Here is a 17,984-nt window from a genome sequence, read left to right on the forward strand (position 1 = left end):
CATGTGCACCACCATGTCAGAACAGTAGGTTAAGTTATGGGGAAAGGGACCAAATTATTAAAGTGATGCACATGGGCTACTAACAGCTTACTACACAACATACACTTAGTATTACTTTCTTAGCTACGGCATACATAGCTCCATAGCATATTACATAATTTATGCAGCAGCATACAATACATTTTTGGACTCACCTTGTGCTGTGATCACTTAAACAGGAAAGTGGCGCGGCGGTCCTTCTTGAGGGCAAATTTTGTCAAACTTTGCAATCAAAGTCTAGCATTCTCTGGATTGATGGTGCTTTCAAGACAACTGGGAACTCTGGAAAAAAACAAGGTTGAATCATGACATCAGTGATCTTCAGGTCGCAGCTCTAGAAAGAGGCCCGAGTTCCTGACTTAGAATTCCAAGTGAGATGACCTTTCAAAACGTATTTTTCCCAATCGGAGCTCAATTTTTTCCAGAGTTCCCAGTTGTCTTGAACTCACTGAAGTCTGAGATTTCCCAGTTCCCAGTTTTGGATGCGGCAGAAGTCATGCTGGATTGACAGCATGGCCAATGTATTCAACCTTCTCTGGCCTATGATGTGTTGCAAATGAATGTTAATCCTTTTAAGCTTGGAAAAGAGAGCCTTAAACCCAGACTTGGACCACACACACCCTCTCCACTGAATAGCAGGCTAGGGATTGCTTAGCGAAATTTACAGTTAGCCACTCATTCCCTCCAAACCACTCATTATTGGTTTGATATAAGCTTATCATTATCTGGGAACTCTGAAATAATCAAGTGTCCCTCATTCCAATAAGTCATTTTTGTAAACAACATACTTCCTTCCCCTAAACATGGACTTGGTTCATACATATTCTGGTTTTGCCCGAAAGGCAGATATTAACACTATCACCCTCTAGTGTTTGAAATCAAATACTCATATCATTCACAATTACTTTGCATGACTATCACAATACTTTATTTACCATTTGCACGTTTTCTCTGCTCTGATTAAAATTACAAAAAAAGGAGAATGAAGGAAAATGCCTTTATTCCCTATTTGGCAATTATATTGCACCAAAATTATATTGCATATTGCACACATCTGAAACATGATTATCATTGTGAAGATCAGGGCTGGGGTGATTTCAAATTGAAGGCAGTCAATTCGTGAAGTGATTTTCATTTATAAAAAAAGAAAAGAAGAGGGAGTGATAAAACATGTAAAATATGTCCTCTTGGCTGTACTGTAAAATAGCCTAATATATATATATAAAAAAGTTTAAATATGTTGACAGTTCTATTAAAATACAAACAAATATGTTTGAAACATTTCCTTTTGAAAATACTAACTGACATCAAGTACAAGGACATTATTCCAATGATCCAAACACGCATATCAAACTGGCCAGTTCATAATGTAACATGACTTCCAGGTTCCTCTATGTGGGCTTATTTGTGAGTGTCTAACTTGTGCAAGAGCTGCACACATCCATAAACATTGGGGTTTTACAAAAAGGTTCAACTCAGTAGTTCTATAAAGTCTTACAAATGCTATAAAAACATGGATGTGTGTTAAAACGGCTCACTCGTTTACGAAATGCCACATGGAAAATATTTGCATAGACTGACCGGACTAATAACAGGCATTCACCACGTGAATGTGGCTGACAAAAATAGTGACAGCATAGCAGTGACCCAAGTAGTCCCTAGTAAAAAAAAATAGATATATTTAGTGTAATGGTCCAGTTTGGTTAGTAACATAATTTGTGGACTCCACAAATTGAGGCTGTTCTGAGGGCAAAGGGTGTTCTTAATGTTTTGTACACTCAGTGTAAGCGCTGGTAAGTAAACCTTGTGTTGTGGCCCTGGAAGAAGAGTGTAAAGATGGCTGTTTGTTCTGGTGGATGCAGATGATGGCCTGCACCCTGCTCCCTGTGGGTGTCTTTGTAAACTGCAAGCTCCTCTGCAAAGAAACACAAATGACAGAGTTCAAATTCAAATACAGTATGGGTGAGTCCTGATTTTCCATCCTTCTCCGTGTAATGAATTCAAATCGGATTGGTGAAAATTTTGTCCGGAGGCGGGAGTTTCCACCATTGGTAAATCCATGACAGGAAGTGCGCAAGTACACACTTGGGGAGAATCAGGACACACAGCCTGTGACTAACTGTTCCCAATCATTAAGGTAAAGAGAGAAATATGCACCTGAAAAACTATAGTTGCTTTAACAAATCACATTATTTTCCCATTTCTGTGGTTTTCCCTTATCCTTCCCGTCCCTCCCCCCCCTCCCCCTTCTCCTTTTCCTCCTGTCGTTCTTCATCCACGCATGTTGTACAGGTCTTCATCCTCAGGGCTGACCTGGCCCAGGTCAACTAGCTTGGGGTCGGGTGCAAATTTGGGTTTCCCTGGAAATACCAAAAATATTTGTTTATTTCTTTATAGTTGACGTCAATTTCTGATATTAAAAGAAGATGAAGCCAACCGCCTAGATTAAAATATCTTCACATTGATTTGTGTGACTCACCAGCAGTTACTATTACAATCACAGATGGCTCCTCTGTTGGAGCTGGAGGAGCAGCCTCCTCAACAGGTGTAGATGCCGCCTCTTCAGCTGTAGGTGGGGCAGCAACCTCCTCAACAGGGGCAGGTGGAGGAATCTCTTCAGCAGGAGGTACAGGGGCAGGCTCCTCGACAGGGGCCGTCTCAACAGAAGGCCCAAGGGCCGTCTCAACAGAAGGCCCAAGGGCCGTCTCAACAGAAGGCCCAAGGGCCGTCTCAACAGAAGGCCCAAGGGCCGTCTCAACAGACTCTTGCAACACCACTGCCTCAGCTGCAGCAGGCTCAGTGTCAATATAACCCTCTGCAGGGGCCACCTCTGTGGTGGGCTGAGGGGCAGGTTCAGCCTCGGATGGAACACCCTCCTCTATGGGGACTGGAGCAGAGCCAGGTTCAGAGGGAGGAGCCTCGTCAACAGCAGGCATGACTGGTTCAGATGATCCAGCTTCAGGGAGGGGCTTTGCCTCAGGTATTTCTGTCTCAGGGATAGGAGTTGGTGGGGCTTGCTGCTTCTAAACAGGAAAACATTGGTCAAGTTGTGTTTAATCCATAAAAATATGCTTTTCAAACTAAACTTTCCAACTCCCGAGAGAGCTTTAAAACGGCTTGTTAGATTTATTAATCATTGACCTACCTACACTGAACAAAAATACTGTATAAATGCAACATGTAAAGTGTTGTTCCCATGTTTCATGAGCTGAAATAAGAGCCCAGAAATGTTCCATATGCACAAAAATCTTATTTCTTTCTATTTTTGTGCATACTTTTTTTTACATCTCTGTTAGTGAGCATTTATCCTTTGCCAAAATAATCCATCCACATGACAGGAGTGGCATATCAAGAAGCTGATTAAACAGCACGATCATGCACGGTGCACCTTGTGCTGGGTACAATGAAAGGCCACTAAAATGTGAAGTTTTGTCACACAATACAATACCACAGATGTCTCAAGTTGCGGGAGTGTACAATTAGCATGCTGACTCAAGGAATGTCCACCAGAGCTGTTCCCATATAATTGAATGTTCATTTCTCTACCATAAGTTGCATCTGTTTTAAAGAATTTGTTAGTACGTCCAAACAGCCTCACAACCGCAGACCACGTGTATGGCGTTGTGTGGGCGAGCAGTTTGTTGATGTCAACATTATGCCATGGTGGCTGTGGGGTTATGGTATGGACAGGCATAAACTACAGACAACGAACACAACTGCATTTTATCGATGGCAATTTGAATACCAAGATGAGACCCTGAGGCCCAGTTTTGGTAAGGTATCTTTGACCAACAGATGCATATCTGTATTCCCAGACATGTGAAATCCATAGATTAGGTCTAATTTATTTAAATTGACAATTTCCTCATAACTCAGTAAAATCTTTTAAATTGCATATTGCATTTATATTTTTGCTGAGTATAGAATACGGCTAAATGCATTTTTTCCACAGCGAAATCAATTTGAGAACATAGAGTAGATGAAAAATAGCATCGATAATGTCAATAGTCTCTAACTCAAGACTGACAGTTGGGGGAGTTACTTCTTTGGGCTTTGATTTAAAGGTTGATGCCACATATGAGGTGGTGTACTGGTTGGCTGCATACATCTTCTGCCCAGTCATCTGCAGAAGAAAAGCCACTGTATTTTAGTTTTACAAAATTTCCACTTTGAAATATCAGACTTCAGTTGCCCTAACGAAAAAGGTATCAACCCCTATAAAAATGTCCACTAATTATAAGCAACATAATAACTCACATATCCTGTGCTGCTGAATTATTTTCCTGCTGTAGCAAACTGGCTCAAATGAAAGAGCTTACATCTGAAAATCCCTATTGCATATCACAATAAATCCAGTTTCTGCTTTTAATTTTAGCTCATATGCACATGGATGTTACAAAACAAATTGACATACAAGAAAACTAGATATTGTGCCATAATACAAAATGTGTTTTAACAGTCCAAAGTATTGGATCTCATGACATTTACTAGTGTGTAAAAAGGCCTCAGTGACAGTCGAAAGGAAGCTGTGGAATTGTTCCTTTTCCCTTTAATATGTACCTTTACCACAGTCACTGTCTGAGTGGGGTAGCACACGGCCATCCCAACAGTGACCATACCCAGAGGAACACCCAACATCATCAGATGTGGCCCTGCAGGGGGGGGAAAGTAAGCTACTCTACATAGTGGAACATGATACCAAAGAGACATTTGGCAACCTGCTTATTCAACCATTTTACTGCGAAGTGTACATTTTGGATTATCTACAGTGCCTATAGTTAATCTACATCCCCTTGAACTTCGTGCACATTTTGTAGCATTACAATGTGGGATTAAAATAGATTTCATTGTCATGATCTACACAAAATACTCTGTCAAAGTGGAAGAAAAATTTGACCATTTTTTAAAGATTAATGAAAAATAAAACAATAATATACCTTGATTAGATAAGTATTCACACCCCACTGAGTCAATACATGTTATAAACACCCTTGGTAGCGATTACAGCTGTGCGACTTCTTGGGTAAGTTTCATAAGAGCTTTGCACACCTGTATTGTGTGTATTTTTTTACATTTTATTTCACCTTTATTTATTTAACCAGGTAGGCTAGTTGAGAACAAGTTCTCATTTGCAACTGCGACTTGGCCAAGATAAAGCATAGCAATTCGACACATACAACAACAGAGTTACACATGGAATAAACAAAACATAGTCAATAATACAGTAGAATAAGGGAGTTAAGGCAATAAATAGGCCATGGTGTCAAAGTAATTACAATATAGCAATTAAACACTATATATAAACACTATATGGTAGATGTACAGAATATGAATGTGCAAGTAGAGATACTGGGGTGCAAAGGAGCAAGATAAATAAATACAGTATGGTATTTGCCATTATTTTTTTCAAAATTCTTCAAGCTCTGTCAAGGTCATGACAGCAATTTTTAAGTCTTGCCATAGATTCAAGCAGATTTATGTCAAAACTGTAAATTGGCCACTCAGGAACATTCACTGTCTTCTTGGTATGCAACTCCAGTGTAGATGCTGCTTTGTGTTTTAGGTTATTGCCCTGTTGAAAGTTGAATTACTCTCCCAGTCTCTGGTGTAAAGCCAACTGAAGTAGGTTTTCCTCTAGGATTTTGCCTGTGCTTAACTCCATCCTGTTTCTTTTTATCCTAAGAAAATTCCCCAGTCTTTGCCAAAGTCAAACATACCCATACCATGATGCAGCAACCACCATGCTTGAAAATAAGGAGGCAGTTCATCAGTGTTTTGTTGGATTTGCCCCAAACATACAGCTTTGCACCTAGGCCAAAAAGTGTATTCCTTTGCCATATTTTTCTGCAGTCTTACTTTAGTGACTTGTTGCAGACATACGCACGTTTTAAAATAATTGTATTCTGTATATTGTTCTTCTTTTCACTGTCATTATTGTGGAGTCATTGCAATGTTGTTGATCCATCCTCAGTTCTCCAATCACAGCCATTGAACTCTGTAGCGGTTTTAAAAAATCACTAATGGCCTCATGGTGACATCCCTAAGCAGTTTCCTCCCTGTCCTGCAGCTTAGTTGATAAATTCTACTGCATCTTTAATGTGTCTGGGTAGTTTAATGCATCATCCACAGCATAAGTATTAACTTGACCAAGCTTAAAAGAGATATTCAATGTCTGATTTGTTATTGCTACCCATCACTGCCATTCTTTGAGGTCTTCGAAAAGCTCCCTGGTCTTTGTTCACTGAACAAACATAAACGCAACATGTAAAGTGAGGACCAACACTTTACATGTTGCGTTTATGTTTGTTCAGTGAACAAAGACCAGGGAGCTTTTCGAAGACCTCAAAGAATGGTAGTGGTCTTCGTGAGCTGAAATAAATAATCCTATACATTTTTCATATGCACAAAAAGCTTATTTCTCTCAAATTTTGTGCACAAATTTGTTTACGTCACCTATTTCAATCCTACTTTGTAGCTCAACAAAATATGCAAAAAGTTCAAGGGGGTGTAGACTTTGTATATGCACTATATAATAAACTGCTGGTCAATAATCTGGGGAGTATTCAGTAACTCATTATTACCTTTCCTTGCCAGGATCAGACCAGCTAACCCAGAGACTGTGATCACACTGACCCTCTGGAAGAAACCAGGAGGAGGATCTCTCAGGAACTCATATGTATCTAGGTAAAATAGACATGAAAAACAAAGTTGTTAGAGATTGAGATACTAGAACAGACCTACTGATATGTCAACAGAACACCCCCACTCCTCACCGTGTCCAGCAGTATAGACTGTTACAGCTCCAACCTTGACAGAGGTATAAGCATTCTGGAAAAACAATGGTCAAACATAAATAAAACCAACAGAGCTGAGATATTACAGAATCATAAAAGCTGCCATTTTCAGAAAGTCCCTCACCGTCTATTGATCTCATGGCATCTCTAACACAAAATGTGAGTTCTCATTAAAAGTAGACAATTACTATAACTGAACTAAAGAGCCACTCCAAAACTTCCAGCATGTCATTCTTAAAAACCCATATTGATGAATATTCAAATTAGCCAATACAACCAACAGTCAGCAGTGATAAGAGGCCATCAGAGCCATATAGTGTAAGTATACCTTAACGGCTCTAACATATGGTCACAGCCCCACTCGGACCACACCCAGCCCACTCTGCAGATCTCCAGGCTGCTCATCCATGTAGTGTGTTGCTGTAGGGTCTGGAGCATAGTTGGACAACTAAGAACAGAACAATAGATCATCATCAATTGATCGTCAAATGCATACAGTAAGATGCATGGTGGTAATAGTCAAATACATCCCGGTTCTTGAGTAAATTGAACATCATCTTGGTCATTTGATTACCTCTCTAGGGGAGAGCCGCACGGTTTCGGTTTTGTCCTCACTCATGGCATAAATTTGAAACGACGCCATTCCCATTGCTGCGGAGATCGCCGCCAGCTTCACTACCTGCAGACACACAAACAACAGACTTTTGTCAAGATAAACTATGGACTACTTTAGGCCTTTCTGTCTTATATTCACATCTCATCAGTTATTGAAGAGGCACAGTTGAATCTAATACAACACAGGCCTACACCCGTTTTGTGCTATCTAGTGCTAAAACTATGGACCTATAATTGGACAATATTCTACTGTAACTGATGATGAAAATGATAGGCCTAATTATAATTATTCTAATGGCAATTATAATACTGTTACGCATAGTATTACAATTATCAGAACAGTACTTTACTTCATGAAACCACAGGTGCAATTTTTTTTAAAACTAAGAATGCAATATCAATGGGATACTGATCAAAGAGATAAGACATTGAACTTGTTGAGCAGGGCTCTTCTAGATTAAAATAATTAAATTGATACAATAAAAATACACATTTAGGACAGGTTAAGAAGAGGTGACCTCTTCCACATTGAACGAGTAGGCTATCAATGCTAATCCTGAAATATACAGGAAAACACTTGGCTACATCCATTCTATATATACTTTAAAATCCACATTCGTAGCGAACGTTAACTAGATAGAATTTAGAGTCAGACAACAGCAATTTGCGTTTGGAGCTACAAGTTCTAAATGATGCGTGTAGCAAACAATGTTGTATTCACGCAATTCTAATCGACATACACACATGTAAACGGATACATTATTCGACCTTTTAAAAACAACCTTCGAGTCCCAGTTCAAACTCAAGGAAAACATTGTTTAGGAAAGACTTGCAATATACAAATACTCACTGGAGCCATTATGGTACCGCCAGTGTCCTACCGGTGGCGACCAGGGACCAACTTTATCATAGGAAAACGCGTTAAATCCTGTTAATCTGTAACCTCAAAGGCACTGTGCTATCGTTACATCAAATATTTGTGTAACTATACCCAGATAGACCACAGCCCGTATTTTCCAAGGGAACAAATTAGTCATAGTGGGCAGAACAACCAAAGAGATGGACAGAGCCAAGCACGAGTTAGCGAGTTTATATTGGCTCGTTCTAGTGTATCTACATATTTCCGTTAGTGAACGCCTACTCTGTGGAGTACGCGTGTGCAATAACTCAATTGGCCTTTGCACTCCTTCTAAACAACGCAATATTTTACAATTTTGGCAAAAGATAAAGTCTACAAAACTAGGTCCACTCTGTTCATAACAGAGTTTAGTCTTGGGAACAGAAAACTGTATTGGGATCAAATGTTTCAGCAATGACAAAATGTGCGGAATGTTGACCAAAATCCATCTCCTTTCATCTTTTCCCACTGCCAGCCAAATTAAATTGTGAGTGGAAACGCCAAGCGGATGTTTCACATTTATATATCCGGTGAAATACCTGACTCCTTGTTCTTCCATCATTGATTGGACTGAATCTTGGGTGCCGGTGTTGTGCCCAAAATTTCCCCCCTGACATAACCCCCCCCTTTTTTATAATTTCCTTAATTTTGTGGCTAGGGTCAAATACTTTCTGTGTGGCACACACATCAGGGTCAAATACTTTCTATAGAACAAACTTCACGTCAGGCAACCTAAATTAATAATGATTGTATGTGTATATTATATTAAACATAAAGGGGGGAGTAAAATGTTGGCAAGCAGAAAACCTTTCAGAACAACTATGGCGCAGTTATTATCCTTACACTTTCAAAAATCCTAGTCGAATAAGGCATAGGAGAGATGACTAATTTTGGCAAAGAGATGTATTTATAGACTAATAAAAATCAGGAGCGGATTTAGGTACGGGTGACATGGGCAGCCGCCCAGGACTTTCTGCTACTAAGATTGCCGGCATTGGCACCGGGCCATACAAGCTAGAACTGCCACATACACTTGAAACAAATAGCCAAAACGAAAACTGCAGACAAATTTCAGCTACTAAGATCAGTGAAATGTAGGCTAAACTGACAACTGAGTGAAGAGCAGAAATCTCAACTAGCAAGCAAGTCGCAGCAATGAAGAATACAAAGGGGGGGATTCTGTCAGGGGGGAGATTTTCAGCACAACACAGGTACTATTTACATTTGGATGCAAGAGCTCCACAATACTTTTGAGCTAATATTGGATAAGTAGAACAAGAGCTCAAGCAGTTGAACCTTTGTGGTGGCGGTATCAGCTCCAGTGAGCTTCTGCCCAAGTTAAGCACTGTTTACTGGGTCAGTGAATAATGACCTCCACTATAACAATGACATACACATAGCAATGTTAATCAGTTTTCTTTATTTAGAGTATTGTTCTTCATTCCTGATCCTATCCTGGAAAAGCCTGCCCATTATGTGGGTCCCTATCAGCAGGGTTGAAGATCTGCTTTAGTTCAGAGTACTGTTTTTATTGAAATAAATAGACATGAATGCATTTATTTGTGCAGTAATTCAGTTTATTGGTTTTACAACTTCAGTTTTACAACCTCATACTGTATATATTTCTGAGAAACAAAAAGGCTACTTTTGATTCATAGGAAGAATAAATGTATCTCTTTCTTGATAACACTTTTTTTTAATCAGTTAATGTACAGATAAACAGATAATAATATACTTCCAAAAAAGAGCAATATGTTCCTTTTTTTAATGTCGCAGTGCAACTTACATCTTAGCTACACACCTGCGCAGTTGTACTATGAGGTGCACACCTCCAAAATAACACAGTGGAACCCTGGACAGATTGGGCAGATTTCATGTACAATGTTTTAAAACATTGTGAGAACAATTACATTCTGGTTAAATGAAATACATTCTACAATACATGTACTGCTATTCATAAAATTTGAAAGTTGCAAGCAACAACTTGAGAGTAACTGCTGACACGTTTTATAAATGTTAGTAGCCTAAATGTCTAATATGACATGTAGCCAAACAATGCAGGGCCTGTGTAATCATACTGTATAATTTGAAGTAGATTATACTGTATAACAAATGTACTGACACCTAAAGGCATTTTAAGTATCAGGACACAACACTGGATGATAACTGGAGGTGAATTGAAGAAATGTCAATATCCTGCCAGGAATAAGGGAGCATGTATTAAGCAGCACAAAGAAAAACATTATAATTGAAATTTGATAGAAATTACATATTCCATCACAGGTAAAAGAAAGTCCAGAAAAAAGGCCTAAAAAGAATCAACCAAGTATGTCAAACTTTAAAAATGAAAAATGTGTTATGAGTTGTTGATCATGTATTTTAGGCAGAAGGAATGCAAACACATTGAAGTACTACTTCTTAACCTGTAGAAATAAACAACTTAAGCAAATACAATTCGACACAATTTCTGGGATCCTTTTGAAAATAAGCCAGTACCTTCACAAAAAATCAACAGAGACACAGAAAGGGAACAGAATACATGAGCAAAACTCAAGACCTGAATCAACCCTGAAGATCAGGAGGTAACTTCTGTGACAGGTGGAATGAAGCAAAAACAGTCATTCAGGAGACGCAATGCTTTTTGTCTTTTATATACTTTTTCTAAGAAAAATATAAGTAAAAAGATTCTGTGGTCACAGAATCTAAAGATTGCATTCACAAGTATATAGTTCACAGTTTTAAATAGAGGGTGCTGCTATGCAAACAATATAATATTTTTATTTAACACATTTCTCAACCTCAATGGCCACATGTACATGTTTACTACCATGCAGATGTTTGATTTCAAAAATAAATCTCACCAACAAATGCTATAATGATTGGCAAAATCAAAATAGCTACAAAGAGACATATCAATAAATGTAAAGTGTCATTCCGGTGAGCTGTGTTTGGCTAAACTACTTTGTTTAAATGTCAAACAAAATGTACATAATTATACATACATGTTAAACATGCAACATCCGTACATACAACAAAAATGTGTAATAAAACCCTACTGAGCTTCATACACTAAAAGCCCAAATACCTCCATCTCTTTCTCTCACTCTCTCTTCCTCACACACCTCTGTCCTCTCCACACTTATACAAACATACAGTGCGCACACTTTTACACAGATTGAGGCTTTCTTTCTGGGGGCTCAGGGTCACACAGTAACATGTTGGCCCAGTAGGGGGGTGCATTGTTGTAATCAGAATGATGCCTATAGCCCGTCGCTACATAGCTCTCTCTTCAAGCAGCATTAAAGGGGAAATAAAAAATTAAATAAAATCAAAGCTTGCTTCCTCTTAAGCAAGGAAATAAATAACAAAAATGAGAATCGAAGAAAAAAATGCACTGCATCAGCCAAAAACAGTTCTTGTCTTCTTTTTGTTGTTAAGTTCTCTTTCAATCTATTCATCTGTTGCATTTTCTGTTTTGAAGATAATAATGAAGAAGGATAGTTTCTCCACACATGCAGAATGGCACCCCGTGGGAGCCTTATTTATTCAATATACAGTATATACACCGACCGTAACTCTCTTCTGTTTGATCTCAGTGCAGTATGTACACATATTACAGTGATTGGTTTGTCAGTTCATTTGCTGTGAATGGTGACGGTAGACCCTGGCTGCATCGACGATTGGCGGGGAAAGAGATGATTGCATGATTCCACAGTGTCTTCCTGTTACTCTGTATCTGAGCACTCAAACGTGAGTTTCGATGAAGGAGTGGGTGTGCATCATCAGAGGTGGAGACAGGGGTGAGAGGTCGGACCCCTCAGGGTGAGACTCTGTCGGGGCAGAGCTGAACTCACAGATGTCCACAAACAGCTCATGGTGTTGCTGCTTCCACTCCTGGAACTTCTGGGAGTTTAGACCGGGGTCGTCCAGCACTTGGCTGATAATGGCCAGATCACCCTCTTTGGCCTGTGGGAACACATCAGTTAGTGTTTGGCTTACATACCACCTAAATGACCCCACTCATATGCCACCTCCCTCGCATCGATATAGACAGCCACCTGCTGGACCTGTAACATCCTATACCATTCATATTTGCCCTTTGCAGTGTTTTCCCTAAGCGTTGGCCGTTGGCTAACCAGCCGATAACAGACTGATTATTGTCCGGCTACTTTTTCCACTTCATAAATTAACTAGGCTTCTTTTCATTTAAAAGTTTAAATTCGCTAGTCAGAAAAGTCAGTATAGCCTTCTCCCCCCAGAATAAACAATATGCATCTTCTAGTGCCCTATTGGTAGGAAAGGTGCCTGTCAGTCATAAAGCGAGCGATGACAGGGAAACACTGCTGGTTTGTCAGTCTGCTGTCTGTCCCGACTCTCGGTACATGCTTCTTCATCGTCTCCTGTGAGTGAATTTACACGCCCCATGTAATGTAACTGGTAACGATGACTTGAAATCTATTTAATTATTGTTTTGTGGCACATTCAACTATTTTATTTAATGTATTTTATATAGCCAGCCACGGAGTCGGGGCACAGGCTATTTCCTGTGCTTTGATTGACGATCGAACAGCAAGTGTTGACTAGTTTATTAATAGTGTCGAACTGACTGAATAAGTCAGTCTCCTACTGTATATACTTTGCTATTCATAAATCATACATGTCCATGGTATCTCATCGGAACAAGTAAACCAAATATCTTGTTTGTATTTTCCTAGAACTTGAAGCCCATGTCAAAACTTGCCACAATAAACTAAATTGAAAGAGTAGACTCGACTAGTTTCTCTAACTATATTACTAAGCTACCGCATTCCCTCTTAGTCCAACCCCCAGTGAATGATTGACAGGTCTGAAACCCCACCAACTCTGAAACATCCTGCCCCCTCCCCTGACAATCCCACCCACAGTGAATGATTGACAGGCCAAACTGTTAAACTGTCAAATTACAAAATGACACATTGGTTTGCTTATCCTTAGTGTCCACAGCCACAAAGCCAATAAAATACATAATTTGAAGAACAAACATCATTGTGGCAATTCATATCTTGCAGCAAAACTGTAAATATGACTTTAATCTCAAGAGAAGACAGGTTAAAGGTTAAAAAAATAAGCTTATTTTACCTAGGTCTAGATGATATCCAATGCAACACACTGAATTCATACATTTTCAGTCATTTTAATTGCAAAGTCATGTCTTTCTACTCAGTACCACAACTCATTTAACCAATTTGGGATGTAAAGTTGTACAAGCATTTCGCTACACACGCAATAACATCTGCTAAATATGTGTATGTGACCAATACAATTTGATTTGATTTTAACTATTCAATAATTTAGCTGTATATTTTGGATGGAATCAAGGCATTAGAATGTACCAGAGGCCACCAAAATAGAGCTTGTTCTGAAAAAACAAAATGTCTTTCCCCAGGAGGGAAAGCACCCTCCGGAACTCCCTGGCTGGCTACTTTTCATATTTGGCTGGCTACTTCATATACTTGGGGAAAACACTGCCTATGACTGCCCCACAGCCTGCCCTGTGGCTGTGTCCCTTCCTCTCCGTACCTTGAGCGTGCTGCGCAGGGCACGAATGCGGTGCAGCTTGTCATTGATGACAGGGTCATTGCAGCGCTTGACGAAGGAGCGTCTGAACTCCTGTTTGGTGGAGGGCCTCTGCTCCCCCAGGGCAGACAGGCTGGCCTGCTCTATGGAGCGGTACAGCTCATGAAAGCCATCCACTCCCTCATGATCATGGCCTCGCTCTTTAGACCGAGAATCTGAGCGGGGAAATTAGGACAGGATTTCAAAGCTCTGTACTAAACCTTATTCAACCATTTTAACTTGGATAAAAGCTTTACAAAGTACCTTGTCTAGGGTAGCAAAATTATGTGAACTTTCAATAAATTCCCTGGTTTTCCAGAAATAGTGGTTGGAGGATCCAGGTTTTCTATGTACTCCTAATTCCAGGAATCGTCCAACTGGGATTTCGGGAAAACCAGGGAATTTATTGAAAGTTCACAGAATTTTGCAACCCTAACCATGTCATCAAATTAATATATAATCAAGGCATAACCAGGTATATGTGTATTTTTTAAACAGTAACTCTGAGGAGTCCTAAAGAGAAGCCTGGCGAGAGCAGGAAGTACCTTGTTTTTTTTTGGAGTTGTGCTTTCTGAATGGCACCTCATCGTCCTCACTCCTCTCCTCTGAGGGTCCTGCTGGGCGCAGGCTGCCCTTGGTGCCCTGCACGTCCCTGTTCCGGGGCAGGCTCTGGCTGCGCTGCTTATGTGTACAGGGGTGGAGGCGCTGCTCACGCTCCTCTATGTCCACCAATGGGAAGGGCCCATCTCTGTCAGGTTGCCGGCGCCTCTGGGCGGGTAGCGTGGCCTGACGCCGGCGCTCGGGGGACATGAGCAGCTGACCCATTCCCATGTGGCCACTGCCGTAGCCTCCATCGCCCCTGTCACCCTCCCCCGGCACCGTCTGCAGGAAGTGGAGGCCCGAGCTGGTGAGAGGCGTCTCGATCAGGTCCTGCCAGGAGCGGCGTTGGGTGTCACGGAGGGTGGGGCGGCAGCTGGAGGAGTGGGTGCTCCCGGGGACGTCCGGACGGGAATCTTCAGCAGAGGAGTGGGAGTACGTGGACTCACTGGAGAAGTGGCGCTCAGGGAACGGACTGGAGGAGTTCACCTGAAAGGGTACCAGTGGACAGAGGTATTTAATGATAGGGTCATTATGTATTGTATGAGTTTAAGCATAAGTGTGCGTATCAGTGGGGGCTCCTCAGAGGAGGAAGAGGAGGACAATCCTCCTCAGTGAATTTCATTAAAAAAAAAAAAATTTAACATTTAAAAAGTTATCCTTTTTAGATAAAACTGTACTAAATATATTCATATGTCACCAAATAATTGATTAAAACACACAGTTTTGCAATGAAGGTCTACAGTAGTCTCAACAGCACTCTGTAGGGTAGCACCATGGTGTAGCCGGAGGACAGCTAGCTTCCGTCCTCCTCAGGGTACATTGACTTCAAATGGTTCTCACCCCCTTCCAGTAATCATGACAACTTCCAGAGGACAACCTCCAACCTATCAGAGCTCTTGCAGCATGAACTGACATGGTGTCCACCCAAGCAAAGGATCAGACAATTAATATATTACTGAAAGCATAAGCTACAGCTAGGAGAGACTCAAGGAGAGAGAGAAAGACTATATTAATTTCATTAAAAAAAAAAAAACACTTTCAGTTTCACAAATGCAGCTAGCTAGTTTGGCCTACTCAAACACCCTGATCAAACAGAGGGATGATATGTTAGCTAGCTGGCTATGACTATCCAACACACACTGGAACTCTTCCAAGTCAAGGTAAGCTTTTGGTTTCACTCATTTATTGCCACCAGGACCCGCCGGTGTAACTGCTAAACTGCTTACAGACTATACACTAACGTTACTGCATGATTGTAGTTGGTTTACTAACGCATTAGTTCTATACGCGATGTTGTCTATGACGTTACTTTAGCTAATATGGTGACAATAATGTAGGTTGTGTGTAGCGGTTAGGATACGGTTTGGCTTGGAAAGGTTTTTTTGCCTGGTCACATACAGCTGATGTGTTGTGCATTGAAGTCCACATACGAAGGGAAAAGGTGAGAGAGGGAGAGCGCATAGATGCGAGAAAGAATACAACGTGGCCGCTATGAAAGTTAACTGTGTTTACGTGTGATCAGGGGTGCATTCATTTCGCTGATTCTGTCGAAAAACATTTCTTAAACAGAAGCAAACGGAACGAAAATGGGAATAAACTTACCTGAATTTGTCCAATAGAAACTCAAATTTGCAACTGTTTGACTAATGATTACACCCTAGATCAGCTAGATGCAGGCAAGAGTGTGCAAGGCGGTTTTGAATGTGTCACTATCTGTCCATGTGGCAGTGTCTTTTCTCTCTACCTGTAGCAAACTCATGATGGGTATAGGGAAAATTAGAGTATCATATAGTACTGTAGCTTAAACCTATCAATGTTACATTGAACTGAGTGAATAGAATATGAATGACAGTCATCCAATATGCTATAATAGAAATAAGGCCATGCTTGTGAAAAAAATAATTGCCCTCCCTCATCTTAAATAGCACCGACCGCCACTGGTGTGTATGTGTGTGTGTTCCAGAATGTGGACCAGATGCCTGCACTCACAGACGGGGTGCGGTGGTAGGTATCACAGCGTGATGACATGCCCTCTTGTTTCAGGGTCATAGAACCATCAATCTCATCCTGGTCACTCTCACTCCAGTAATCTGAAACACACATCAAAGTTGAACATCAATAAGATAAACAGCTTGGGTGACCTCATCCATGCCAATACTGTCAGTATTGCACTACAGTACAATAGGTATTGATCTAACACACTTATGTAACATTTTACGTCAATGTCCTAAAATCACTCAATTTCCACATCACAACAGGATGTTGTCTGATGTCATTAAACATCTAGTCAGATTGTCCTACCTTCATCAGGGCGAGAAACTTTATCGTCGGGTGTGTAGCCAATCGCTGCCAGCCCCAGCCGGTTCATCCATCTAAAATGGGTAAGAAGACAGGGTGCAGATACACAACATGAGATGGTTAATCGACTAACTGATACCATACTGGGAGTGCTAGGAAGTTTGAAATGTGTTGTGTTGCCAGACTCGCCGCCTGAACAAATCAGTTGGAGGGGCCTTTGATTTCCACAGACGGACAATTTTTTCATGCGACCCTTTTCATGTGACCTATGTGTGCACGCACTTGCATACATTTTTTCAATGAGTGTAATAGTAAAGACCATAGGCAGCTCGTGAATTTCAAGTTTGGGGAAGCTTACAATTCATCCTACCATTTCTACCGATCTGAGTGCCAGTTATGATTATTTTTAAATGCACATTTCATGGAACAGTTTCATTAAAAAAATGGTTAACCATAAAAATCCGAAGTTGGCCATAAATTATACAAATCTAAAACTATGGAGAGAGCACTAGCCTCTCTCATAGACACACTGATACACTGTGAACCATTAGTGACTAAAGAAATGAGAGCATAGAACTCAGAGATAGCCTACAGGCCAATGCAGGAGTGGGCTGCATTTAGTAAAGAATACAGTTGAAGTCAGAAGTTTACATACACCTTAGCCAAATACAATTAAACTCAGTTTTTCACAATTCCTGACATTCAATCCGAGTAAAAATGATTCTCAGTCTTAGGTCAGTTAGGATCACCATTTTATTTTAAGAAAATGAAATGTCAGAATAATAGTAGAGACAATTATTTATTTATTTCATCACATTCCCAGTGGGTCAGGAGTTTACAAACACTCAATTAGTATTTGGTAGCATTGCCTTTAAATTGTTTAACTTAGGTCAAACGTTTCAGGTAGCCTTCCACAAGCTCCCCACAATAAGTTGGGTGAATTTTGGCCCATTCCTCCTGACAGAGCTGGTGTAACTGAGTCAGGTTTCTAGGCCTCCTTGCTCGCACGTGCTTTTTCAGTTCTGCCCACATATTTTCAAAGGGATTGAGGTCAGGGCATTGTGATGGCCACTCCAATACCTTGACTTTGTTGTCCTTAAGCCATTTTGCCACAACTTTGGAAATATGCTTGGGGTCATTGTCCA

At 40.5% G+C, this 17,984-nt stretch overlaps 1 protein-coding gene and 1 pseudogene across 2 annotated transcripts in view; both read right to left on the reverse strand.

Annotated features, from left to right (window-relative positions):
- Nucleotides 1–950: 950 nt before the first annotated feature.
- On the reverse strand, nucleotides 951–8,386 carry LOC139421957 (MICOS complex subunit MIC27-like; annotated as a pseudogene).
- Nucleotides 8,387–9,901: 1,515 nt separating this feature from the next.
- LOC139422969 (connector enhancer of kinase suppressor of ras 2-like) overlaps nucleotides 9,902–17,984 on the reverse strand; it is a 72,527-nt gene continuing 64,444 nt past the window's right edge. The window contains exons 19-23 of one of the 2 annotated variants that reach the window (XM_071174501.1): nucleotides 16,843–16,913; nucleotides 16,531–16,631; nucleotides 14,487–15,027; nucleotides 13,906–14,117; nucleotides 9,902–12,312 (exon numbers count right to left, since the gene is read on the reverse strand). In XM_071174501.1, coding sequence (XP_071030602.1) covers nucleotides 12,091–12,312; nucleotides 13,906–14,117; nucleotides 14,487–15,027; nucleotides 16,531–16,631; nucleotides 16,843–16,913 — 1,147 coding nt within the window. In that variant the 3' untranslated portion in view covers nucleotides 9,902–12,090. The remainder of the gene's footprint in view (nucleotides 12,313–13,905; nucleotides 14,118–14,486; nucleotides 15,028–16,530; nucleotides 16,632–16,842; nucleotides 16,914–17,984) is intronic. The other variant, XM_071174500.1, reaches the window with a different exon arrangement.

Source organism: Oncorhynchus clarkii, chromosome 12 (assembly GCF_045791955.1).
Source record: "Oncorhynchus clarkii lewisi isolate Uvic-CL-2024 chromosome 12, UVic_Ocla_1.0, whole genome shotgun sequence".
NCBI classification, from domain to species: Eukaryota; Metazoa; Chordata; class Actinopteri; order Salmoniformes; family Salmonidae; genus Oncorhynchus; species Oncorhynchus clarkii.